Genomic DNA, 13,168 nt, shown 5'->3' with positions numbered 1-13,168 from the left:
CGTAGCACAAGGATTCTCTCAAAGACCTGGCATAGATTATGAGGAGACATACTCCCCTGTGATGGATGCAACGACTTTTAGATATCTAATAAGTCTGGCCATAAGAGAAAGTTTAGATTTGCGGTTAATGGATGTTGTAACTGCATATCTATACGGTCCACTGGATAATAAAATTTATATGAGATTACCAGAGGGTATAGAACTCAAAGATAAGAAGAGTTCTAGAGACCAATACTGCATAAGGCTAGACAAATCGCTTTATGGACTGAGACAGAGTGGTCGAATGTGGTATAACCGGCTAAGTGAATATTTAGCCAAAGAAGGTTATAGGAATGACCCGATCAGTCCTTGTATATTCATAAAGAAATTCGCGAATAAGGGATTTGTGATAATAGCAGTATATGTGGATGATTTAAACATCCTTGAACCTCTGGGGAAATCGCCCAAACAGTAGGATATCTCAAAAGAGAGTTTGAGATGAAAGACCTAGGCAAGACAAAATTCTGTTTGGGGTTACAGCTTGAGTACATAAACAATGGGATCCTTGTGCATCAAAAGGCATACACAGAAAAGGTACTCAAGAGATTTAATATGGAGCAAGCTCACTCATTGACTAGCCCAATGGTTGTGAGAAATGTAGAAGTGGATAAAGATCCATTTGCTCCTAAGAAGGACAATGAAGAAATTCTTGGTCCTGAAATGCCTTACCTCAGTGCTATAGGATCATTAATGTTCTTGGCTAGCCACACTAGACCTGACATATGCTTCGCAGTAAACCTTCTGGCAAGATACAGTTCTTGTCCGACCATAAGGCACTGGAATGGTATAAAACATATCCTGCGTTACCTACAAGGAACGACAGACTTTGGTTTATTTTACACTAACCATAACAAAGAAGGTTTAGTTGGTTTTGCTGATGCAGGTTATTTGTCCGACCCACACAATGGTAAATCACAAACAGGTTATGTGTTTACACACGGTGGTACAGCGATCTCTTGGCGTTCTATGAAGCAGACTTTAGTAGCCACATCCTCAAATCACTCGGAGATCCTAGCCATGCATGAAGCCAGCCGTGAGTGTGTTTGGTTGCGGTCAATGACTCAGCACATTCGGACAGACAGTGGCATGGACATAGACAAATCAGCAACGGTCATCTATGAAGACAATACAGCCTGCATCGCACAACTCAAAGAAGGTTACATCAAGGGAGATCGGACAAAGCACATCCTGCCGAAGTTCTTCTACACACATGAACTACAAAAGGCCGGAGAAGTTCAAGTGGTGCAAGTTCAGTCATGTGACAACTCAGCCGATCTCTTCACCAAGGCATTACCGACAACAACATTCAGGAAGCCCACGCACCAGATTGGAATGCGGAGGCTTAAGGACTTGGAGTGATGCTTGGAACAGGGGGAGCAATGTGTGCTGTACTCTTTTTCCTTCACTAAGGTTTTGTCCCAATGGGTTTTCCTGGTAAGGTTTTAATGAGGCAGCATCCCCTAAGCACATTGCATCGATCCCTTCCTCGCATAGGCACGGTTGTATCGTCCAAGAGGGAGTGTTGTAAAACACTTGGTGGACTCTACCCAACCGGCCCATTATCAGTCCGTCCGTGCGCAGCCTCTCGACCACACTTGGTCGAGAGCCTTCGGCCCGTTAGTCGAAGCCCATCGGTGATAGCATTAGTATGTCGGTTTACCTTAGGACTTGTAACACTATATATACTTGTTGTAACCTCAATTCCTATCAATAATAACCTAAGAGATTTACTCCCTAAACTCCCTAATTTACAACAGATGATTAATTGAGTACTTGATTGTCAACTGACTTAGCGTTTCCACCGCAACGTTTCAACGTTGAATTTTGGAAGTTGCACCACTCAAATCAATTAGGGTTCTCATTTGAAGACGAGTTGGTTCCATAAACAAAGAAGATGCTACTCTTCTCCGTTTGAAAGAAAAAATAACGGAGGGGTCTGTTTAAGGTATTTTGCCTAATCTTTGATTTTGTATGAGTTAGGATTAATTTGAGTCGCTTTTTATTTTTGGATTCTGTACTTGGCTATAGTTTTGCTTTTAACTGTCTGTTTTTCGTTTCCAAGAGAACACACACACTTAGAGTTCACATTGCTTGTTCGTATCTATGATGTTTTTTTAGGCTTTGGTGTTTGGAAAATCTCCAGAATCTGAAAGTTCGGGATTTGAAAGAAGAAGGTCGTATGGATTGGATAAGTCGGCTACCTGACGAACTGCTCTTGGTAATATTGTCGTTACTGCCTGCCAGAGATGTCGTGGCTACAATGCTTTTGTCAAAGAGATGGCAGTTTCTTTGGAAGTTTGTGTCAAGACTCATTTACGATGATATATAGCTACAAGAATATTGAGTATGAAAGAATTTCGCGGTTTGTAGACAAGTATTTGCTTTTGCACGAGGCTCCAACTCTAGAAACTTTGCATTTCAAACTTGGTGAAAGGTCTGATGCTGTTGATATTGGTGTATGGATCAGAACTGCAGTTATACGCTGTGTGCGTGAGCTGATCATCGAGATAGACTATTCTTCCAGTATAACTCCAGTCATACTTACAAGGAGTTTGTATGCATGCTGTACAATGCTAGGGACCTTGAAGCTAAACAATGTAATTCTTGTGGATGATCCTTCCTTGGGTTCTTTCCCATCTCTTAAAAGAAATGACTCTTGAATGTCTGAAGTACCCAGGCGATGAATTTGTAAACATGCTTTTATCAAGTTGTCACGTTATTGAAGACTTGGTTGTGGTGCAGTGTCCTGATGACAATGTGACTAATTTCGTCATTAGAGTGCCTTCTCTAAAGCATTTATACATCTGTAAATCACCAGACAAACATAGAGATGCTGGAGATGGGTTTGTCGTAAATGCTCCTTCTTGATAATACGGGTGGGTTTGTGTCATCGAGAATGAAATGCCTAATATAGTAACAGCGGATATTGACATTAAGAGTCATCCTGGGAGTATTCTGAGTTCTGTTACTTCAGTCAAGTTTCTCTATTTGTGTTTATCAACCGCAGAGGTATTTTCTTGTTAATTTCAAGTTGTTGTTTCTTGGAAATAGCTGGTCTTCTTGTGATCAAGTCTCTAGCCACTAACATTGCTTTCACTTATTCTGTCTTGTATGCAGGTAAAGGATGCATATCCTGTTGGTAGTGTCTTCCACCATCTTGTAGAGTTAACGCTATGCAGATGTGATGTGCAGTGGTTGAACCTACTTATGCGTTTATTTGGTGATTCCCCTATATTACGAGCTCTCAAACTTGATCAGGTATACATATATATATATATATATCTCAACCCAATCCATTTAGTGTTTTTGACCAGGTGATTTTCTGACTCATTCATTTGTCTAATCTAATGTACTGTTTATATCAGTACCATGGCTATCAGGCTCATGAACCGAGCCCCTGCTTTAAACCGAGTTCAGTTCCTGAATGTTTGTTATCGAGTTTTGAAACTCTCGAATGGAAAGCCTATGAAGGAACAGAAGAAGAGAAAATACTTCTACGATCTATCTTAAGAAACGGAAGCTGTTTAAAAAAGGTAACTGTGTCCTCAAAATCCACAGACAGGGACAAGAAACTTGAGATGATCAAGGAGTTGACAATGTTGACCAGGCGTTCACCTACCTGTCGGCTTGTATTTAACTGAAGCTACAGTAAGACATGTCAAGTCATACAGTGTCTGATGCTTTTCCTTTTCCAAATTTTAGCTCTTTGAATTTCTCATTTTCTTTTGTACAAGTCTCTGCACTCTGCGTGCGGATTCGCTGTTGAATCTTGCTTTATGTTGGTTTAATAGATGGTGTAAACACAAGTCTTTGCTTTTTGAGGTTATGCACTGTGGTGCCATCTTTAATTAACTATCAAACTTTCTTGGACCTACTACTATATTCAAAGAATTATAAAAATCATTCAAACGTCTAATTACATTTCTATGTTAGAATAAATATTTAAAATGTACATGAATTCACATCTTTCTAGAAAATGGGGAAGGCCACTAGCGATTGCCGGAGTAAATCATATTTAAATATACATACATACATTAGCTTTTCTCTCTCATCCCACCATCGTCTTTATCTTTTGACGAATTGAAGTGGTGTCTCTCTAATATATTTAAATATGATTATTCGTTTTTATTGTGTTTGTTTGATCTGAGAGGAAGCTGTTCATCCGGTGTATCAGGTGAGTTTTGATTTCTTTGTTTGGATCCGGTACGGTGTTATTTGCGAATATCTCTGTTTCTTATGAAAGTTTTCACTTTTCAGTGAGCTTTGAAAGCAAGAACGGCTTAACATTTCAGAGTCGAAATTAATCAGGTGTTTTATTATCAATCATTTTTCTATGGATAGTATAAGTCAGTTGCCTGAAGCGCTGCTCTTGAGAATATTGTCTTTACTGCCTGCCAAGGATTTTGTAGCCACAATGGTTTTGTCAAAACGGTGGCAGTTGCTTTGGAAACTAGTGCCAAAACTCATATATGATGATAGTTATCAAAATATTGAGTATGGAAAATTTTCTCGGTTTGTAGACAGGTCTTTGCTTTTGCACGAGGCGCCTGTTATAGAAACTTTGCATTTCAAGCTTGGTAGAAAGTGCGATGCTGTAGATATCAGTGTATGGACCGGAACTGCAGTTAAACGCTGTGTACGTTACCTTATTGTTGAAATTGATTGTTCTTCAAGTACAACTCCGGTCATACTTCCAGTTAGTTTATATACAGGCTGTACAATGCTTGTGACCTTGAAACTAAACAGCGTGGTTATCGTGGATATTTCTTCCTTGGTTTCTTTTCCATCCCTCAAAACTTTGAGCCTTTTGTTTGTGAAGTACCCAAATGACGGATTTGTCAAGAGGCTTTTATCCAATTGCCCTGTTCTTGAAGCCTTAGTTGTGGAACGAGACCCCAATGATAATGTGACCATTTTCACTGTTATTGTGCATTCTCTAAAGAGTCTATTCTTACGTGAGTCACCAAAAAGTGTTGATAATTCTCGTGGGTTTGTGGTAGATGCTCCTTCTTTGGAGTGCTTCGATGTTCTTGATCATAAGGGTGGGTTTTGTATCATTGAGAATGATATGCCTAAGATTGTAACAGCAAATGTTGACGTCACTTACATTCTTCCTGGGAAGATTTTGGGGTCTATTACTTCTGTCAAACGTCTCTATTTGTGTTTATCAACTTCAAAGGTATTTCTTTTGATTTTCTTTTTAGAATCAATCTGTAATTTCTTGTGACAAAACCTGTTGCCGCCACAGTCCTTGTGTACTAATTATTCTTCTGTCGCTTATGCAGACTGCATATCCTGTTGGTAGTGTCCTCCACCGTCTTGTAAACTTAAGGCTATGCACATGTGAGACAGAGTGGTTGAATCTACTCATGTGTTTGCTCAGAGATTCCCCTAAGTTACGGGTTCTCAAACTTGAACAGGTACATATATATATTTCACCCTAAATGATTCGGTTTCCTTGGATCAGTATTTATGTTGATCTAATACACTCTACTTCTATCCCAACAAATTAAATCAGAAACATACCCATCAGCCTGATAAAGCTCGCCCGAGCTGGAGTGAACCGAGTTCAATTCCTGAATGTGTGATATCGAGTCTTGAAACTCTCGAGTGGGTAAAATATGAAGGAACAGAGGAAGAGAAAGACGTATCGGCATTTATCTTAAGAAATGCAAAATGTTTAAAGATGGCAACTATCTCATCTAACTCCACTGATCCCAACAAGAAACTTAAGATGCTCAAGGAGTTATCATCGTCGCCTAGACGCTCACCTACCTGTCAGCTGATATTTGACTGAAGTTAATATGAGCAGCCCCGAAGGAAAAAAAAACATGTTCCATAAGTCGAGTAACATCTGGTTGTTATGTCAATGTTTGATCCTGAATCTTAGATATGTTGAAAGGTTATATTTGAGCTATTTGAATTTCTTATGTTTTTTTGGCGTTTTGCTCTTTACTTAGAAGAATGAAACGGAAGAACCACTGTCTTATGTTTTTGGCTTTTTGCAATACACTTCGTAATGATGAACCACGACCTTGCACAAACTTTTCTTGTTATGTTAGTATTCTATTTCTTGGCTTGAAATATAACTGTTATTAAATTGAAACCGAAAGCTAAGTAAGTTTAGTGTGGCTTTGCTCGGTTCTGTTTTGAGTGTAGCATAACCAGTATGATATATGAAAAGGAGCTTAATTTATAGTCGATATTGTAAGTTAGGCGTTTTACATGGGCATGAGAGGAAGGATGGCTTTTTCAAGAGCGGCTCGGTTGGACGATGTATATACATGTCATCAAATGATTGTGTTTTCTTGGTGGATGGTTTTGATGGATCCGTAGAGACGACCAATGGAGATCCCACTAAGATTTGTATGGATGGATTCATGCAATCAGTCGAAGGCGACAAGACAAAGGTGAGAAATACCTACCAGGTATATGTCTCGACATCCGTTCCCCTGCTCATCACATGTATGAAGGCTACTACTATTAAGTCTAAAGTTTTTAATATTCAGTGTGAAAAAAAAAAATCCAAATGAATATATATATATATATATATATATTTACATTTGCTTTTCTTTAGTTAAAATTTATTCTGTAATTCTTAATTTGTGTTACAAATTAAAGAGAAAAAAGGAAACAATAGAAAGAGAAACAGCAGACGTTATTAGACCATGTTTATCGGAGGTTTTAAGAGAGATTTTAAGAGAGGTTTTAAGGAAAAGTAGGTAAAAAATAAATCAGAAAGAAAAGAAAAAAGGAAGAGCTCCCCTTATATAGTATACTCGTTTTTATATAAGAGACGCTGAAGTGTCAACGCGTGGTTGGTTAAATAATTGTATTGAGAACAAAAATTTTTTTGGCCCGATCGTGTTTTTCTCTTCCTTTCTCTCTCGCTCTCTCTATCGCAAACCTCTCAATCCAAGGAGATTGAATCGGTCGGAATCGTTGGAGATGGAATTGGAGGAGTCTGAAGGAGATTGAACTTGGACGAGATTGAATTCGGAGTCTAATCAATTGGAGGAGATTGAATCGATTGGAATCAGAGGAGATTGAATCGGTGGAGCTTGAACCTATCTCTAATGGTAAGTTTCTCATTCTGATAGTAAGAATTTGCGACAGATTGAGGCTTTAAACGTTGTTGTGTTTCTTAGAGAAAGATCCTAAGAAAGATATCAAACTCTTTATCAATTCCCCTGGTGGTTCCCTCAGGTTATAATCTTGATTTGTTTGTAATAATGTTTGATTGGGTTTAGTTTCTGGCTCAGATGATCTAACTTGATGTTCTTTTTGTTTGTTTGGTTAGTGCAACCATGGCTATATACGATGTGGTTCAGCTTGTGAGAGCTGATGTTTCGACGATTGCTCTTGGAATTGCTGCATCAACAGCTTCAATTATTCTTGGTGCGGGAAGTAAAGGTAAGCGTTTTGCTATGCCCAACACGAGGATAATGATTCATCAACCTCTTTATCAGTGCTTGTTATTCATCAACAATATAGATTGTGATATTGTTTATTGTTACTGGAAGATGACCTTATGCTAAGTTTATCTGATTATGTCTTTCATTCTTTATCAGTTCATTTGTTATATTTTGAATTTCTAGGTAGAATTAATCTAGATAGAAAAAAAATTATTTCAAGCACTTTTTGGCTAATTGCAAGACCTATGATATGTTTGTGTATGTCTATGCATTGACACTGTTGCTTCCAAATTGCTGGACTTTTCTAACATGCAGAATGAGTAATTGTTGCTAAACATTGCACTTAAAGGGTCTACCTGCAAGTTGTTTCCTACAGACATATGATGTTCTTTCTCTTTTTGATTTATATTTGCAGGAAAGCAACTGATGCAGAACATTGCAGAGTTGGTACCGAGACATCCAGAGAGAGTGAAGAAGCAGGAATCTCAGAAAGCGAAGAAGCAGGAACCTCAGGCCCCAACTGCAACCTCTGGAACTTCTTCAAAGTCAGGCAAAGGTGGCAAGAAGAAGAGATAAACAAGCCCTATTTTCTCCCCCTGTCGTTTATTTTTTTCTCCTCGCATCAGGTTCTATCTCTTAAACTTACTGAGAAGAACACAAAGGTGTTTGCAGGTGTAACAATGTTTCAAATAGAAGATAGTCTCTTCACCACTAAGCTATTTTGGTTTAATCACTCTGCTTGGTTTAAAAAAGAACAGAAAGTATTAAAATTGTTATACTTTTGCGATAGGAGTTTGGATGCATAAGCTTTTGCGTTTTACTTATCCTTCAAAAACATTGTTTAACATCAAATATCCAAACAGTACATTTAAGGTCTTGTCAATAACAAAAACTATTTATGAATGTTGGTCGTTATAAGCCTTTGTGTCAGTCCGATCCAACATCGACCCCTTTGTCCTTGAAGAATTCTTGTTATTGATTCATCAACCTCTTTATCAGTGCTTTGTTTTGTTTTATGTTAATCTCTTTATCAGTGCTTGTTATTTGTAAGATTTGGTTTGGTTCTCAACCATTCTTGATGATACCTGCAGCCAGGTAAGAGAAACAGTCTGTGATGTTGCATTCTTGCACAATGAGCAATTTTTTTGTTTTATGTTAATGTTTTTATTATGTTTTGTAAGTTTGAAAATTAATTAAAATGTAATATTTTCTAATTTTATAAAATCTTAAATGTTTACACATTTATACCACTTCTATTCTATTTAAAATTTAAAAAATTTTAAAAAACAATATTTTCAAAAATAAGAGATCCAAAATAAGAACCTACCAATAAAAGAGAAAATTTTATCTAAGAGATCATAGATTCTTATATTCCAAACAGTACACAATTAATTCATAAAAAATTTAAGAACTCCCCTTATATAAACCCCCCAATAAACTTGCCCTTAGCTTATGGCTAAAGAAACAACAAGGCAGCCCTAAATTAATTAATTAAGAGAGGATAGCAATTTGAAGGAGAAACAGAGAAATATTGAGAGAGAGAGATTAGAAAAGAGCCGCCGAGAGTTAAAAGGAGCAAAGAGAGTTAGAGTTTTACCTTTGTGTTCTTTGTGTGAGATTGTACTCTCCTTCTAGCTTCTTGGTCTTTGGGAGACAGTTCCCATTTCTCACCCGAGACGTGATTAGAGGCAAATAACTCTGTTATCAAGTTCCTGTAAGTTCCAGCTAAATCAATCAATCGATCATAAATACCTATACAGTGAAGGAGAAGTAGCGCAAGGGTTTAGGTATTCCACTTTCTTTATTATTTTTTTTTTGTTTTATTCTTTTGGCACAAAATTCATCGATCTCTGTATCTTCAAAAACGAGTTAACTCTAAGTGAATTTCCCGACGCACTGCTCTTGGGTATATTGTCTTTTCTGCCTGCGAAAGATGTTGTGGCCACAATGCTTTTATCCAAACGATGGCAACCGCTTTGGAAGATGGTGCCAAGACTCATATATGATGATGACAACGATGAAAGTTTTCCTCAGTTATAGAAACTTTGCATTTCAAACTTGGTCAAAACTATGGTGCCGTTGATATCGGAGTATGGACCAGAACTGAACTTAAACGCTGTGTGCGTAAGCTGATTATCAAGACGGACTGTTGTATTAACAGTACAGCTCCAGTCATACTTCCAAGGAGTTTGTACACAGGGTGTAAACATGCTTGTGAGATTGAAAGTAAAAAAAGTGGTTCTTTGGATGTTACTTCTCCAATCTCTTTCCCATGTCTCAAAGAACTGATCCGTAAACATGTGAAATACCCAGGTGACGAGTTTGTTCAGAGGCTTTTATCTAGGTTGTCCTGTTCTTGAAAGCCTTGCTGTGAAACAATGTCGAGATGACAATGTGAACATTTTCACCATAAAAGTCCCTTCTCTCAAGAGTTTAGTCTTAGATAAATCAGGTTTTGAAGATACAGCTACTGCACCTGGGTTTATGATAGACGCTCCTTCTTTAGAGAGGTTTTACATTGAAGATGATTCTAAGGGTGGGTTTTGTGTTATTGAGAATGAGATGCCTAATATTGTAGAGGCAGATGTTGATGTCGCTTATTATCCTGGAAATATTTTGAGTTCTATTACTTCTGTCAAGCGTCTCTCTTTATCTAGTATAACATCCGCAAAGGTAATATCTTCTAAACTATCTCATGCTTTGTTTGTATTGTTTTTACCGTCTGCATCCTTGATTTTGTTTTCATAATCAATTATTGGAAAAATTGTGTATTCCATCACTGATTGTGTACTTTGTCATGTTTTCAATTGCAGGATGCATATCCTGTTGGTACAATCTTCTGCCCTCTTGTATATTTAGAGATATGTACATTTAAAACAGAGTGGTTGAATGTACTTATGCGTGTTCTCAAAGATTCCCCTAATTTACGAGCTCTCAAACTTGACACGGTACATATAATTCGTCCCAAATGATTCAGTTTCTTTGGATAAGTATATATACATGTTGATCTAATGTGCTGTACTTTCTTGTCAACTTATAGCTCTATCACTATGAAGATGATGATGATGATAATCGCCCGAGCTGGAGTGAACCATGCTCAGTCCCCTAATGTGTAAAATGGAGTCTTGAAACTCTCAAGTGGTCAGAATATGAAGGAGCAGAAGAAGAGAAACAAGTAATAGCATTTATCTTAAGAAATGCACACTGTTTAAAGAAGGCAACTATCTCCACTGAATCAACCGAAGAGCCTAACAAGAAACTCCAGATGCTTAAGGAGTTGTCTTTGTTTCCAAGGCGTTCACCTACCTGTCTGCTTGCATTCGAATAATTAAAGTTATGGTCTGACCTTAATTAGTAATATCTGGCTGGAGAGTGTTTTTATCCAAACCTTAGATATGTTAAAGACTCATACAATTTAGCTCTTTAAATTTCTCTGTGGTTTATCTCTCCTTTATTCAATTTGGTAATGTTTTGACTTTTCCGGTTTAACTATATAGTCTTGGTTCTTCAACAAATTGGGCGTTTTTATGTTGTTTTGGTTTGATTTGATTTCTTGGATTGAAATAATTGTGTTGCCGAATCAAAACCAATGAGATTAGATTTAATATGACGAAAAATTTGGTATCTAATAAAACCAATGAGATTATATTATTGAAAAGCAAGAATATAGAGATTTTTGTCACGTAATATCTTCCCAGGCGATCACTTACCTGTCAGCTTGCTATCAACTAAAGCTATGGTCTGACCTAAGTAATATCTAGTAGGAGTGTGTTTTTTATCCAAACCTTAGATTTTAAAAGCTTATCTTTAGGTCTTTGATTTTTTTTTTTTATGTTATTGATTAGAATAAAGAAACATACATTTGATTCTTCAATAAATTGGGCGTTGGTATGGTTTGTTCTTAGGGAGACGAGATCCCAATTAGGATTTGTCTCAATTGACTAATCGCTAACAAAAACTAGAGAATAGGAATCTTCAATGATGAGAAGAAGCGACGAAGGTTTAAGGTATTTGACGGTACGTCCTCGAGTTTTTGTTTTTTGTTTTTTTTAGGATTTAGGATTGATTCTCCCGCAAAGAGGGTGTTTGTGGGAGGTTGTCGTTGGTAACGGTTATTATCAATCTTATTATATAAAGTTGGATTTTGAAAGTTAGCCATTAACAAAATTTTGACATGTGTCAAGTTATTAATCTCAGATTTTGACATGTGTAAAAGTTAATATTTAATAGTTGGAATTTAATTACAACAAAAATAAAATATTTTGTTATAAAAATATTAATAATGCAAAAAGATAAATTTTGATATGTGTCAACACTACAAGAAAACAAGCAGTTTGTGACTCCCAAAAGAGTCTTAAAATGGTCGCAAAACAGCCATTTGCGACTATTACCAGACTATCTAAGTTGGTCGCTAAAAAACGGTCGCAAAATATAACAGTGACAATATGGTGGCATATTTGCGACTCTTTTAAGACTAATAAATATGGTCGTATAAAAGCAACGGTTTAGAGACACACAGTAATAGTCGTATATTTTGAAACACCGGTCACAATACTGTCACATATGTGCGACTCTTTTAAGACTAATATTTCAGTCCGCGCCGGCATTCCAGAACGAATTCTTATCGCTTAGCACAAGCGCTAACCCTGACAAGGCCCTACATCGCATATGCAGTTGGAGTGGTTAGTCGATTCATGCAAAATCCAAAGAAACTATATAGTCGTAAACTTTTTATCTCAACTTATAGTGATCTCAAAACAGTTGCTAATTTGCGACGAAAAAGTGACTTGTAAAACCGTCGTATATAAGCGACTACATCGTGGAGTCGTATATTAACGATGTTTTAACGATAAACTACATAAAAAAAAATTAATTTTACTAAATCAATCAAAAATAATTAAATTAAAAGTATTATTTATTTCTTAAATTCATTATAAACAGTAAATACAATATGAACATTTTATTTTTATATTTGAAGATTATAAATTACAAAATAATTATTTAGAAAAAAATTACAATATCTATTTTATTAAATCAACTAATTAAATAAAATAAAATAAATATGTGTTGTGGTTGGCCGGTGAAAAGCGTAGTCTCCGGCGAGTTTGTGGAGGAAGGAGACGGTGGAGGAAAAAGCGAGTGAGAAGAGGATTGTGGCGGCAGAGAAGAGATGCAGCGGTTGAAGATCTAGATGAATGGTGGAAGCTTCGAGTTGTGTTGGTGGTAACCGACGGCGGAAGCTTCAAGACGCGGTCGTGGTGAACGGCGTAAGCTTCGAGATCTGTTGGTGATGAACGACGACGAAAGCTTTCAGATCTGGTAGACTGAAGCTTCAAGATGCAGTGGTGGTGAACGGTCAAAGGTGTGGCCGAAGGTGCATATCTGGTAGACTGAAGCTTCAAGATGCAGATGTTGTTAATGGAAGTTTCAAAATTTGGGGAAGAAGATGAGAGAAGAATTGTTGAGAAGGAGAAGAAGGAGAAGAGGAATCGTTGAGAAGAGAAGGTGAGAGAACATTCAATCGTTTGAAGAAAGAGAAGAAGAAGAGAAGGGGAAATAGAAGGAGAAGATTTGGTCCGTTAGATCTAAATCTATCAACGGTGGATATTAAAACAACACTACAATCCTTGTCTTCTTAGATTAGCCAATGAGAAGCTCTCAATTTTTAAGTCAATAAAACCAAATAATTTGGTATAAACATTATTATTATTTCA

The 13,168-nt window shown here is 37.0% G+C and overlaps 2 protein-coding genes and 2 pseudogenes across 5 annotated transcripts; all 4 read left to right on the top strand.

The window, feature by feature from the left end:
* The first annotated feature begins 2,218 nt into the window (after nt 1-2,218).
* On the top strand, nt 2,219-3,680 carry LOC104755757 (putative FBD-associated F-box protein At1g32375; annotated as a pseudogene).
* A 265-nt stretch (nt 3,681-3,945) lies between these two features.
* Nucleotides 3,946-6,083, top strand: LOC104733207 (putative FBD-associated F-box protein At1g32375). 2 transcript variants are annotated; one of them, XM_087489557.1, is made up of 5 exons: nt 4,079-4,213; nt 4,297-4,347; nt 4,560-5,218; nt 5,325-5,459; nt 5,558-6,083. In XM_087489557.1, exons 3-5 carry the CDS (start codon nt 4,760-4,762, stop codon nt 5,834-5,836), a joined length of 873 nt encoding a protein of 290 aa, XP_087345683.1. In that variant the 5' UTR covers nt 4,079-4,213; nt 4,297-4,347; nt 4,560-4,759; the 3' UTR covers nt 5,837-6,083. The 2 variants fall into 2 exon arrangements, with proteins under 2 accessions (XP_010451113.1, XP_087345683.1); XM_010452811.3 differs by having other exon boundaries at nt 3,946-4,213; nt 4,297-5,218.
* A 692-nt stretch (nt 6,084-6,775) lies between these two features.
* LOC104733192 (ATP-dependent Clp protease proteolytic subunit 4, chloroplastic) lies at nt 6,776-8,357 on the top strand. Of its 2 annotated transcripts, XM_010452803.3 has the most exons (4): nt 6,854-7,118; nt 7,188-7,245; nt 7,340-7,452; nt 7,870-8,357. In XM_010452803.3, exons 3-4 carry the CDS (start codon nt 7,347-7,349, stop codon nt 8,028-8,030), a joined length of 267 nt encoding a protein of 88 aa, XP_010451105.2. In that variant the 5' UTR covers nt 6,854-7,118; nt 7,188-7,245; nt 7,340-7,346; the 3' UTR covers nt 8,031-8,357. The 2 variants fall into 2 exon arrangements, with proteins under 2 accessions (XP_010451101.2, XP_010451105.2); XM_010452799.3 differs by lacking the exon at nt 7,188-7,245 and having other exon boundaries at nt 6,776-7,118.
* Nucleotides 8,353-10,963, top strand: LOC104755748 (putative FBD-associated F-box protein At1g32375; annotated as a pseudogene). The gene is made up of 5 exons (XR_015569164.1): nt 8,353-8,380; nt 8,506-8,549; nt 9,141-10,127; nt 10,268-10,415; nt 10,511-10,963. The product of XR_015569164.1 is annotated as a putative FBD-associated F-box protein At1g32375 (transcript).
* The last annotated feature ends 2,205 nt before the right edge of the window (nt 10,964-13,168 follow it).

The sequence above is a fragment of the Camelina sativa genome, chromosome 2 (genome assembly GCF_030686135.1).
Source record: "Camelina sativa cultivar CO46 ecotype springtype chromosome 2, ASM3068613v1".
NCBI classification, from domain to species: Eukaryota; Viridiplantae; Streptophyta; class Magnoliopsida; order Brassicales; family Brassicaceae; genus Camelina; species Camelina sativa.
Note: the sequence above shows the minus strand (reverse complement) of the source record. Positions and strands in the feature narration are given on the sequence as shown.